Source organism: Myxine glutinosa, chromosome 2 (assembly GCF_964187855.1).
Source record: "Myxine glutinosa chromosome 2, kmMyxGlut1.1, whole genome shotgun sequence".
NCBI classification, from domain to species: domain Eukaryota; kingdom Metazoa; phylum Chordata; class Myxini; order Myxiniformes; family Myxinidae; genus Myxine; species Myxine glutinosa.
The window spans coordinates 2,739,924-2,754,110 of record NC_136262.1 but is presented as its reverse complement, the minus strand read 5'-3'; the positions used below and the strand labels follow the sequence as shown (position 1 = coordinate 2,754,110).

The following is a 14,187-nucleotide window of genomic DNA, read 5'->3' as shown; positions in this document are numbered from 1 at the left end:
CAAAACTCAGCACCAACGTACTCGTCCTTTTCTCTCTATTTCACAGCTGGAATTTCAGATGTTTCCAGTGATCCATGAGTTCCCTGATTTCACTGGAATCAAAGTCATGTTTTTGTTTCAGAAATGGAAAAACATAATGATATACCCTCTCACCTTTTTCCCCAATATTCTCTTCCATCTCCGACATCTGATCTCTATTTACTGTAGTTGTCACTTTGGTCCCTGACTGTCACCAAAAGGTATCTATCACACTCTGAAGTTAATCGAGTACTAAATCGATGTATGCCGAAGCTGTATCTGAGCGGTATTTAAGAACGAAAGTCGATATGTTGTGTATACCATTGCTAAAAACACAGTGAACATTGGGAAAGGAATTTACCCTAACCCTAACAACCCTAACCCTAACAACCCTAACCCTAACAACTAACCCTAACAACCCGAACCCTAACAACTAACCCTAACAACCCTAACCCTAACCCATTGGGGAAGGCGCACAATGGCCTACTCTTTTAGTTTCTGTTAAATGGTTCATTGCACCGTCCTGTCTGCTCAAATTCTACTTGCTCTGAAAACAAGGTCTGCCACGTTAAAATAAAATCCCACGTTAATATTATAAATAGAAACCAACATACAGAAACACCCGGATTGAGTACCAGTTCACTGGTAATTCCCTGTTTGTCGTTTAAGGCGGCAAAAAGGGTTGGCGTCAGGAAGGGCATCCGGCCGTAAAACATTGCTTCAAAAAGGGGACCAAAAAAAACAACAACTACCACGGTCCCCGAAAAGGCCAACCCCCGCTTTGCGGGGAAAAATGGCCTCTAAACGGTGGTTGGTTTATACAGAAACACCCGGTTTATCGTACTGTGTATGCATGCGGGTGCTTGGACGAAAGGCCATTTTTCTGTCTGGTTGAACACATTTTCACACTATCGCAATGCTTCATGGATTTTTAAGGTTTTCTGTGCAGACAATTGGCGTAAAAATCAATGTTGGCATTTACAGGCAGAAACCTAGTATGATTAGGCCTATTAACATTCTTTGATAAAAGCGCTTTGGATTTTTCTTATGCTGTGGTTGACCATCGTAATTGATCTCTTGTGTTGGCCTGCTAGGTTCAATGGAATGATAATAGTGCTCACTTCAAACTCAGAGAAAAGAAACATCCACAACACTCGGATCTCTTTGGAATAGATGAGAAATCTGGAGAAATCTTTGTCCACCTTCCACTGGATCGGGAACAGCAAGACGAGGTAAGGCCAATTAGTCAACTGAACACCTCTTACAAAAAATGGTGTGCAGTCGGTATCAACTTCAGATGAAACGTATTCTGAATCCGTCCATATTGTAGTGGGAATGATTCTTAGGGGTTAATATAACGGATTAGTATTTTTGAGTTATCTCCTTAATATTTATTTCGAATAACCATCTTAGGGGTAAATATAACAGATTAGTATTGTTGAGTGATAACATAACGTTGAGATAACAGAGTATTTTTGAGTTATCTCCTTAATATTTATTTCGAATAACCATCTTAGGGGTTAATATAATGGATTCGTATTTTTGAGTTATCTCCTTAATATTTATTTCGAATAACCATCTTAGGGGTTAATATAACGGATTCGTATTTTTGAGTTATCTCCTTAATATTTATTTCGAATAACCATTTTAGGGGTTAATATAATGGATTAGTATTTTTGAGTTATCTCCTTAATATTTATTTCGAATAACCATCTTAGGGGTTAATATAACGGATTCGTATTTTTGAGTTATCTCCTTAATATTTATTTCGAATAACCATCTTAGGGGTTAATATAACGGATTAGTATTTTTGAGTTATCTCCTTAATATGTATTTCGAATAACCATCTTAGGGGTTAATATAATGGATTAGTATTTTTGAGTTATCTCCTTAATATTTATTTCGAATAACCATCTTAGGGGTTAATATAACGGATTAGTATTTTTGAGTTATCTCCTTAATATTTATTTCGAATAACCATCTTAGGGGTTAATATAACGGATTCGTATTTTTGAGTTATCTCCTTAATATTTATTTCGAATAACCATCTTAGGGGTTAATATAACGGATTCGTATTTTTGAGTTATCTCCTTAATATTTATTTCGAATAACCATCTTAGGGGTTAATATAATGGATTAGTATTTTTGAGTTATCTCCTTAATATTTATTTCGAATAACCATCTTAGGGGTTAATATAACGGATTCGTATTTTTGAGTTATCTCCTTAATATTTATTTCGAATAACCATCTTAGGGGTTAATATAACGGATTAGTATTTTTGAGTTATCTCCTTAATATGTATTTCGAATAACCATCTTAGGGGTTAATATAATGGATTAGTATTTTTGAGTTATCTCCTTAATATTTATTTCGAATAACCATCTTAGGGGTTAATATAACGGATTCGTATTTTTGAGTTATCTCCTTAATATTTATTTCGAATAACCATCTTAGTGGTTAATATAACGGATTCGTATTTTTGAGTTATCTCCTTAATATTTATTTCGAATAACCATCTTAGGGGTTAATATAACGGATTAGTATTGTTGAGTTATCTCCTTAATATTTATTTCGAATAACCATCTTAGTGGTTAATATAACGGATTAGTATTGTTGAGTTATCTCCTTAATATTTATTTCGAATAACCATCTTAGGGGTTAATATAACTGATTAGTATTGTTGAGTGATCTCCTTCATATTTATTTCGAATAACCATCTTTGGGGTTAATATAACGGATTAGTATTTTTGAGTTATCTCCTTAATATGTATTTCGAATAACCATCTTAGGGGTTAATATAATGGATTAGTATTTTTGAGTTATCTCCTTAATATTTATTTCGAATAACCATCTTAGGGGTTAATATAACGGATTAGTATTGTTGAGTTATCTCCTTAATATTTATTTCGAATAACCATCTTAGGGGTTAATATAACGGATTAGTATTGTTGAGTTATCTCCTTAATATTTATTTCGAATAACCATCTTAGGGGCTAATATAACAGATTAGTATTGTTGAGTTATCTCCTTAATATTTATTTCGAATAACCATCTTAGGGGTTAATATCACGGATTAGTATTGTTGAGTTATCTCCTTAATATTTATTTCGAATAACCATCTTAGGGGTTAATATAACGGATTAGTATTGTTGAGTTATCTCCTTCATATTTATTTCGAATAACCATTTTTGGGGTTAGTATAACGGATTAGTATTGTTGAGTTATCTCCTTAATATTTATTTCGAATAACCATCTTAGGGGTTAATATAACGGATTAGTATTGTTGAGTTATCTCCTTAATATTTATTTCGAATAACCATCTTAGGGGTTAATATAACGGATTAGTATTGTTGAGTTATCTCCTTAATATTTATTTCGAATAACCATCTTAGGGGTTAATATAACGGATTAGTATTGTTGAGTTATCTCCTTAATATTTATTTCGAATAACCATCTTAGGGGTTAATATAACGGATTAGTATTGTTGTGTTATCTCCTTAATATTTATTTCGAATAACCATCTTAGGGGTTAATATAACGGATTAGTATTGTTGAGTTATCTCCTTAATATTTATTTCGAATAACCATAACGCAATTCATTGTGAGGTCAGATATGCGTTGCTATTACGTGCACCTAGATATTTGTTTTCCCTGCCCTACTGTTGTTCTATCCCCCACATCAATCCTCTGGCTGTGTGTTTTTATGTTCTTTCCTCTGTTGTTTGTTTAAATGTCCTTCTTTCGAAAACACACATGAGGGCCTTTCAGCTCAAGACACCAGGAGAATGTATGTCGAATCTGCATTGTGAAAGCCAGCAATTAGCTTCACCATTGGAGGTTTATCAGCTTATCTCACACTGTTGACAGTTAATGTGGCTCATGTGAAGAGATGTTAATGCAAGAGAGTGCCAGTGCAGAAACGACTTTGAGGGGATCGCCAGAGAAGAGAGAGCTTTGAGATCACCACAGAAGAAAGAGAGAGAGAGAGAGAGAGAGAGAGAGAGAGAGAGAGTGAGAGAGAGAGAGAGAGAGCTTTGAGATCACCAGAGAGGAAAGACTTTTATGTGTTTTTATTATAAAAGTATCAAATAACACACGGAAAAACACCGCAAATTTTTTTACAAAAAAAGAAAGTTTTACAAGCATAAAGGATGTATATACATGTATATGTGGACATTGAGCATAAGTAAAATTTACAAAAACAAACAACACCTCATCTGTACAAAAATCGTCGTTCACACTGCCGAAACTTATCCGGGCCGACACTATTCCTTTAAAGCAAAAGAGCACATTTTCATCTCTGCCACTCAATTTGATCTTCCTCGTTTTATAAATTGCAAGTTTAGCAATTCCACACAGAAAATTCAAGAAAGGGCCCGCTGTCTTGCTCTTGGTGCTCCTTTCAATGCCATACACAAAAATTGCAACAGAAAAAACAAACTTAAATTTATAAAATAACTGTTTGAGGAAACAAAAAAGGGGTACCAATCTCTTACATTTCACGAAAGCATGGGTCACATTTTCAGCCTCTTCACAAAAAGGACAAACATTCTGTACAGAGGGATCAAACTTATTAAGTAAGTATTGGGTGACCAGGGCCTGATGAACTAATCTCCAATTTAAGTCTCCGGTTCGACCTAAAGTTGGAGACCTATACATCTCTTTCCACACTGGAGATAGGAACGAACTAGCCGGAATGATCTCCTCCCACCGATTTTTTTAAGGTTTTGTGAAACCCGGTATAAGCACCTCTTGGCATATCCCATAAATAACTTTTTTCCCCATCACATGAAACACACCACAACCATCTGACTTTGAGAAGACACACTGTTGATTTTTTCACACTGTTGCACACTCACACTGTTGTTTTCACACACTCTCAACAGACACACTGTTGAGAAGACACACACCGAGAGCTCTCGGTCATACTTCAACCCATCTGCTTCCTGCAGCCAAGCATTTGTGAGAGGCCGCCACGGGACACACTCACCATACAATAAATGCTTTATCGTCAACATGCGGAAAGCCATTATGCGACTCGGAACATGTATCAAGCTTTGGCCACCTGCATTTCGGGGTCTGCACACCATGTCTGGTCCAAGCCAATGGTGGCCTCCCCAGAAAAACTGAGTTAGAACCCTCTGAATGCCTGTGACCAAGTATCTCGGAGGTTGGAGGGGGATAACTTTATGCCAAATAAAAGGAACCACCAGGTTATTTATTATTGTCACCCTTGCCTTAAGCGATAGAAGGTGGTGCAACCATTTCCATCTAGCCAGTTTCTGCTTAATTCTTTCCAAGAAACCCTCCCAATTTTTTTGTTCATATGCTTGGACTCCGAGAAATAACCCTAAATATTTAAACCCCTCTTTGTTCCACTGCATTCCTCCTGGTAACACAGGCAGAGCTGAGGAAGGTGGACTGGGGCCCACCCATAAGGCAACACTTTTGTTCCAATTTACTTTTGCCATGGAAGCGAGCTCAAACTGGGACAGACATCGAAAGACCTCCCCCACATCATTTTGGCTGGAAACAGCAACACAAATGTCATCTGCATAAGCTGAAGTAACCATTTTGTAGTTTTTTGTTAAGGAGACTCCTTCCACTGAGTTAAGGAGACTTCCACTAGTAAAGGTTCGACCGAGAGACTGAAGAGCATACCTGAAAGCGGGCAGCCCTGACGGATGCCTCGCTGAAAGGGAAAAGGGCGACATAAGCTGTTGTTTACCTTCAACAGACAGGATGCATTTTCATACAACAACTTAACATAGGAAACAAAATTTTGTCCAAAATCAGCTCTCCTTAGTACAGCAAACAAAAAAGAATGGTCAACACTGTCAAAAGCTTTTTCTTGATCTAAAATAACCAAACCAAAACCATGAGATGGAGCACGACTGAGACTGATCAAGTCTCTCACCAAAAAAATGTTATCGTAAATGGAACGCTCAGGAACACAATAAGACTGATCAATATCAATCAAAAGGGGGATGACTTCCTTTAGACGTATCGCGAGCGCCTTCGACAATATTTTATAGTCCGTATTTAGGAGTGACACAGGCCGCCAATTTGTGACGTCTTGCAAGTTCCCTTTTTTTGGAAGGAGACACAAAACTGACCTCCAGCAACTTAATGGCAATTCACCTTGTTCAAGGCTATCATGAAAGATGTCAAGTAGAGTAGGGCCTAGAATGTCCCAAAAGGCCTTGTAAAATTCAACTGGGAGGCCGTCAAGTCCAGGGGCTCTCCCATCTTGGATTCCTTTAAGAGCAGCAGTAAGTTCTCCAAGAGAGATGCCAGGCTCCAGTTGTTGGTGCTGGTCTTCAGACAGAGATGGGAGCAGTTCAAACATCCCGTTTCTGTTTTCCTGGTTCACCGTTCTCAAGGCAAACAGCTTTGAATAAAAGTTTCGTAATTCATTCTTGATGTCACTTTGAGAAGACAGAAGCGCACGGGCAGAAGAGCACAAAGCGTGAATGTGTTGAGGGATCATGGCTGTCTTTTCCAAATTGAAAAAGTCTTTGTTGGGTTTGTCAAGTTGGATATTGTCCATTCGCAGTCGGACGAAAGCACCAGATGCACGCTCTTTCACCATTTCAGCCAGTAGTGTTCTTTTCTCTGACAACTGCTGGACATTTTCGTTGGACATTCCAGATTTCTGCTCACAATAAAGTATATCATTTTTTAAGGCAGATATCATACCGTGTTATATGTACGATGTGTTACATGTATTATAACGACAGTATTGCTGGCAAAAACACTTAATTTGGGATTTTGTGCAATCCCACCATTGCCTTAAATTTAGAGAGGAAAACTTTTGCATTTCACATTCCTTCCATACCATTCTGAATGCTTCTTTGAAATGCTCACTTTGTAAAAGTTTGACATTGAAAGTCCAATATGCACTTCTACAAACGTGATGAGGTAAGCCACATACAACAACAACCATGTGATGATCAGAAAAACCAGATGGCTTTATATAAGAATTCTTGACAAGATTTACCTTATCACGGTTAACATAAATTCTATCCAAACGAGCCATTGTCAAAAGATTTCTTGCGGCACAAACCCACGTGTACTGCCGGATGTTAGGGTTCTGTACCCGCCACACATCCATAAGTTGAAAGTTTTTAATGAGCTGTGCCAAAGGCCTTGCACTCGGTGGATGAGGCTCAGGAGTGTTTCTATCAAGTTGTGGGTTGAGGGTACAGTTGTAGTCTCCCCCCAAACAAACCAACATGGACAGATCAATAGTGCTTAAAAACCCGCTAACTTGTGAAGAAAAGCACTTCTTGCAGAGTTAGCACTAAGGCAGTATACATTAGTCGTGCAAATCTTTTGGTTACCACTGACAAACTCCACAGATAGTAAATGGCCCTTGCAAATTTCCCTACATCTGATCTCCAACGGCTGGATTCTAGGATGTAACACTACTGCCACACCAGCCTTGGCATCAACGAAAGCACTGGAGAAAAAGTGACAACCTTTAAAGATTTTACGCCACTCAACCTCAGAAGACTGATTTGCATGCGTCTCTTGTAACATCAGCACATCAATTTTTTCATTCTGAAACATTTGAAACACCTGGAGGCGACGCACACAACTGCGACCACCGTTGATGTTTAAGGATGCTACTTTTATCTCCACTCTGTTAACTATTCATAAAGTTCCTTACCCACTCGAGTTACACATTTTCTTAGCCTCTGGAATTGAGGTTCTGACATGTTAACCTGATAAGGTTCACGAATCATGTTCTTTGCAGTCAAAATAAAATCATGCAGATTCGGAAAGTAGTCTTTGATTTTTACATTTCTTTTCCTGAAAGTTTCATCAAGGAACTTAATAACATTTTCTTGAGAAACCATGGTGATGGTGTTGTCATCACCTGCCTCACTCTCTTGAGCACTTAAAGCACTAAAGAGTGGAGTAGAAGAGGTTTCATCAAAATCAAGTGCCTCGTCTTGATCTGCACCTTTTCCTACTATTTGTTGAGCACTTCGTTTTGGAAACAGCAATTCTACAGGGTCAAGGACCTCCGCGCTCTTTGCAGACCCTTCCAAATTTACCATATCACCTGTGGCTATAAGTATGTCCCCCACCTCATCATCCCTTTCATTTTTATCTGTCAGGGAAGGGTTAACGTTATCCTCACAGTCGTAAGGACTTTCCCCTTTATCTATTTTTTCCTCACTAGCTGATACAGCTGCTAACTCATCTGAGTGAGTTTGGTTATCAGGACAAGGACTTACCGCATCCTGAGAGGATCGACTATTTTCCGGGTCATACAGAATCTCGGCAAGTGGGGCAAGCGAATCTTCCTCACGTACACACACTTCTGGTACCATCTCCATTACCGCCAAGGAGTTTCCGGTGTAGGCCTCACCCTGGAGGTCCTGCGAGCCTGACACGATCTGAATCTTATTTTGTTTTTCTTTGGAATCACAGGATTCATCACTTGAACGCTTCTGACCTTTTTTCCTGGTGTCCGCTACGGATACTTCCATGGTATCGTCCGCACTGTCGTGTACCGTGGACGAAATGGGAGAGGGTTCAACCACTTTCATTCCCACCTTAGGTGGGGGGGGGGGGGGCGGGGTTAGTAGCCTCACGTTCTAAATCTATCACTCCCTCCCCCACCCCCCGGTCGGAGTGGTCGGATCTGGCGCTTCGCTCACCGCAGTCGGTGCGGTGGGTGGGTTAACCGCTCGATCCGCCTCCTCCCCTTCACTTCAGTGTGCGGTGAAGAGGAGACGCCCCTCACCAATCCTCCGCTTTCCTGCGGTGTAACCGCATTGGGACAGGCACTCCTCACATGCCCGTAAGCCCCACACTTGAAACACGTCATAGCCTCCGAGGAGGCATACATTTTGTATTCAAAGCCGTTGATTTTCACACTCAACACGACATTGAGCGTTTTTACATGTGCAGGCAGGATCATGTACACCACTCTCTTAAAGGACATGACATGTTTGAATCGATCGCAAACATTTCGCATCGGCACCATCGAAATCCTCGATACGACCTTACCGAACTTGCTTAATTGTTCGCGTAAATCCTCATTTCTAATAAATGGCGGGATATTTCTGACAGAGAGGAACGTGTTCGGTTCAATGAACAAGCCTTGTTCAATGACACTCGCTACCATGTGCTCCTCGGACAAAAATACGACAAATTTCTTATTCATACAGGAGGCAGCGCGAATACTGTGTGCACCAACGATGTTTCCAATGGCGGAAAGCACGTCGTTAATTTCCACCTCGTTGGGAGGAACACAAACTAGCCCGTGTTTACGAGTTAGCGATTCGTACGTATCAATGCGGAAACGTTCGCTCGCCATTCTAACTCGACCAAAGACACATTCATAACCGAGAACCGAGAAAACCCAATGTTTGTCGAACACCAACAAACAGATCAGCTATAGCCTAAAGCCATTAAACACAGCCACAAAGTGAAGAAAAGACCTCCCCCCCCCCCCGTAACCATGCCAGACCGCCGGCTTAGGACCCTCTCAACACCGAAATGTGCGCGCTCTGTCTCTGTCTGTCTGTCTGTCTGTCTCTCTCTCTCTCTCTCTCTCTCTGACAAAGGTACAGAAAAGATGAAAACAAAACGCCAAAGCACACAGGATGGAAAAGGAGAGGGAGGGGTAGGGCAGCAGAGGAGAAAAACACACAAAGGACTCACAACAACACAGAGCAGTTGCTCACAGCCGCCATGACGCCACACCCAAATCGCAACAGCCGGCAGGGGGCGAGAGAGGGCGAGAGAGAGAGAGAGAGAGAGAGAGAGAGAGAGCTTTGAGATCACCAGAAAAGAAAAGATCACCAGTTATCACACCGAGTGTGTTACAGGTATTATAACGACAGTATTGCTGGCAAAAACACTTAATTTGGGATTTTGTGCAATCCCACCATTGCCTTAAATTTAGGTAGGAAAACTTTTGCATTTCACATTCCTTACATACCATTCTGAATGCTTCTTTGAAATGCTCACTTTGTAAAAGTTTGACATTGAAAGTCCAATATGCACTTCTACACACGTGATGAGGTAGGCCACATACAACAACAACCATGTGATGATCAGAAAAACCAGATGGCCTTATATATGAATTCTTGACAAGATTTACCTTATCATGGTTAACATAAATTCTATCCAAACGAGCCATTGTCAAAAGATTTCTTGCGGCACAAACCCACGTGTACTGCCGGATATTAGGGTTCTGTACCCGCCACACATCCACAAGTTGAAATTTTTTAATGAGCTGTGCCAAAGGCCTTGCACTCGGTGGATGAGGCTCAGGAGTGTTTCTATAAAGTTGTGGGTTGAGGATACAGTTGTAGTCTCCCCCCAAACAAACCAACATGGGCAGGTCAATAGTGCTTTAAAAACCTGCTAACTTGTGAAGAAAAGCACTTCTTGCAGAGTTCGCACTAAGGCAGTATACATTAATAATAATAATAATAATTCATTTATTTTGTATAGCGCTTTTCCAGAAGCCCAAAGGCGCTTTGACAGAGTGGCAAACATAATGCATAACAATACATGAAAACAACAATTGCAAAAAGACAAGAATCAATAGGGAAATATTTAAAGCAAAAGGAGGGAGAAGGAGAAGAGATAGTCAGGGGTTAAATGCTGTGGGTTGAATGTTGAATGCAGTGTTGAACAGGTGGGTCTTTAGTGATGTTTTGAATGTGGTGAGTGAGGAGGAGTCTCTGATGGTGTGAGGTAGTGAGTTCCAGAGGGTGGGAGCAGCGATGGAGAAGGCCCTGTCCCCCCAGGATCTGAATTTGGTCCGGATGGAGGGGGTCAGGAGGTTGGTACCAGCAGAGCGGAGGTTGCGGGTGGGAGTGTGTCTGGAGAGGAGGTCAGCCAGGTAGGATGGGGCCAGGTTATGGAGGGCTTTGTATGTCAAGAGGAGGATTTTGTACTGGATTCTCTGGGGGATGGGGAGCCAGTGAAGCTTGTAAAGGACGGGGGTGATGTGGTCACGGGTCCGGGAATGGGTGAGTAGACGGGCAGCGGAGTTCTGAATGTATTGGAGTTTATTGGTGATTTTTGAGGGTGAACCATAGAGGAGGCTATTGCAGTAGTCCAGACGGGAGGTGATGAAGGCGTGGATGAGGGTTTCTGCAGCCGTGGAGGAGAGGGATGAGCGGAGACGGGCAATGTTTTTCAGGTGAAAGAAGGCTGACTTTGTGATCTGTTTAGTGTATTTGTCGAAGGAGAGGGTTTGGTCAAAGTTTGGTCAACGATCAAATATTCCTTCAGGTCGCACAAGATCTGCCTGCAACCCTCTTCTGGTTAAACTGCCGAAATCTAGGCTCTCTGCTCACCTTCACTCTTTCATTCCTCTTTTCTCCCGCCTCTGGAACAAACTCCCTCACTCCCTTCAATCCCACTCATCCCTCCAGGTCTTTAAAACAGCTGTTCACCACCATCTCTTATCTTCCCCCATCCAAAACCTTGATCTTTTCTACCCCCGCTAATTCACCCCAGATCCACCTTGTTTGAAATTCCAACTTCTTTCCTGGAAGTCCCGGCAGTGTCCATACGTTTTATACCTCTCCCACCCCCCCCCCTTCCCATGCCCCCTCCCCCCCCAAAGCCCTCTCCCTCTCACAGATCTCTCCATGTCTCCATGTCTCTCGGTCCCTGCTCTCAAATGTTGTGTTCGTGTCCTTCCCCCTCTCTCCCCATCTTGTCTACCGCTCCCGATGTTATATGTTTTATGTGTCGGTTTGTCTTTCTGTGTGATTAATGTTTGCTCTTTCACGAGCCTCGATCTTGTATACAAAAAAAAAAAAAAAAAATCACTATAAATAAGCACATTTTTAGAAAATTGACCCAGTCTACCACTACTGATGCCCGCAAGGCTACCCCCGCTCTAGCGGGTGAAAATGGCCTTAAAACGATCATTCATATTCATATTGTAGTACAAACTTCATAGACGTGTTCACCAGTGGTGTACTGAGGGTGTCTGGAATAATTTTAAATTTTTTTAAAGGAACATAATTGTTCCCCCTCCACCCCCTGCTCCCACCTCTCTCTCCCAAATCCCCAATCCCAGTAGCTATAGGTAATACTAATAGGGCATAGACAGAAGGAAACGAGGATCTTTATATTTAAATATCAATTAATTGACCATTGACCACTCCAGGCGATCCAGTATGCCAAAACAAAGATGAAAGGAAACACTTAATGTCAGTTCAAATATTTATTAAACTCGGGGGGCCGTTGGTCCATTGGACCAAATTGTGATTGGGGACTTTTGGATCTTCGGGGACTTTTGGGTTTTTGGGGACTTTTGGGTGTTTGGGGACTTTGAGTCATCAGGGTCATCTGGGTCTTTTTGGTCCTCGGGGACTTTTGGGTCATCTGGGTTTTTTGAGTACTCGGGGACTTTTGGGGCCTCATGGACTTTTGGGTGATCTGGGTATTTTGGGTCATCTGGGTCTTTTGGGTCATCGGGAACTTTTGAGTCATGTGGGTCTTTTCGGTCATCAACGACTTTTGGGTCATCGGGGTCTTTTGGTTCATCTGGGTCTTTTGGGTCCTCGGGGGTCTTTTGGGTCAAGTGTTAAAGGGTCTTCCAAAGACTAAGGGGTCTCAGCAGTCTAAAGGGTTAAAAGGCACATTTGAATAGTACGTAATTAATTTATAGAAGTGAAAAAGTATGACACACACACACACACACACACACACACACACACACACACACACACAAACATGGGTGCACACACACACACACAAACATGCGCACACACACACACACACACACACACACCTCCATTTATAGCCGGCGAAGCCGGTGTTGTCAATAAACGAGTACGTATTATGTTGAAAACCTGATTATGCCTTGGCTCGAGAATCCGAAGCGCAGTGGAGGCAGCCATCTTGCGGATGCGGAAGTATGCATAACAAATTTAAAAAGTTCAATAGGAGTTTGTTTCACCCGTCGTTCTTTGATTCACAATCTAATGAAACCTCTAATTAGTAATTAAAATACGTTAAGACCAACCTCGTTATCTTCAACGAAAATCGTCATCAAACACCAGAACCAATGAGATTCGAGCATTTGAAAAAATATTATTATGCGTTTCGGAGGGTGAAAACGGCGTCAAATATTCTAACATTGACGAAGAATTATTTTTTAGAAATCTCGCGGCCATATGGGATAGTTTTTCACGGCCAGAAATATGGTATAAGCGGTTTACATATTTAGTTTAGAAATACGGATAGTTTTTCACGGCCGGAAATATCCGAAGTTGAGACGGAATTAACCGAATTAATCACTGCAAGCTAACGTCTTCTGGTGGAGGAAGCCGCCGTGCCCGGAGAGAACCAGTCCTGCCAGCGACTGAAGTTAGAAGTCTACACACATACTGTGAAAACGTATGTTAAGCCTAGTTAAAATTTCTTAAAATAGGCCTTAAGCTAGCACATCGTATCGTTACTTCCTTAAGCTTCTTGTGACATTTATTGTATGCAGGTATTGGGGAGGACTGTATGCTCTTCTCTTTTACCAAGTCTTACCAGGTACGGTACCTACTGCACCTACCTACTACCAACTACCTACCTACCTACTACCAACTACCTAACCTACTGATGCCATAGTGATGGGTAAAATAGTGGCAAGAGGTATGCAGGTATTGGGGAGGACTGTCTGCTCTTCTCTTTTACCAAGTCTTACCAGGTACGGTACCTACTACACCTACCTACTACCAACTACCTAACCTACTGATGCCATAGTGATGGGTAAAATAGTGGCAAGAGGCTTTGGCTTCGCCGGCTCATTGCGGCTTTGCAGTCGGTACTAGTAGTAGATTCAATTCCCGTGGATTCCTTGCTCAGGCTGTTTATACGACGCCATCAGTGATGCGCCGACGTAACGAATCTGGCGCCAAGAAACCGTGACTCCAGAAGGTTTATTGATCACATGGTTTGCTTTTACCTTGACCCGTAACTGGAGGGTTCATGATCACGTGTCCCGTGTGCGGTGTATCGCACTGGTACCTCACTATTTATTTTATTTCATAAATGTAACAATGAAAAACAAGGCATTTCTCGAGACATGATATTTCTGCTGATATTATTTGATGCCACGTAACATTATCACGCGTAACGCCGACACTGAGGCAAATGTGTCTGGAGGCTCCACCCCCATCAAG

The 14,187-nt window shown here is 41.4% G+C and overlaps 1 protein-coding gene across 2 annotated transcripts in view; it reads left to right on the top strand.

Moving 5' to 3' along the window:
- LOC137422091 (cadherin-17-like) overlaps nt 1-14,187 on the top strand; it is a 327,803-nt gene that overhangs the window by 129,336 nt on the left and 184,280 nt on the right. For both annotated transcript variants that reach the window (XM_068108842.2, XM_068108841.2), the window contains exon 8: nt 1,113-1,250. In XM_068108842.2, coding sequence (XP_067964943.2) covers nt 1,113-1,250 — 138 coding nt within the window. The remainder of the gene's footprint in view (nt 1-1,112; nt 1,251-14,187) is intronic.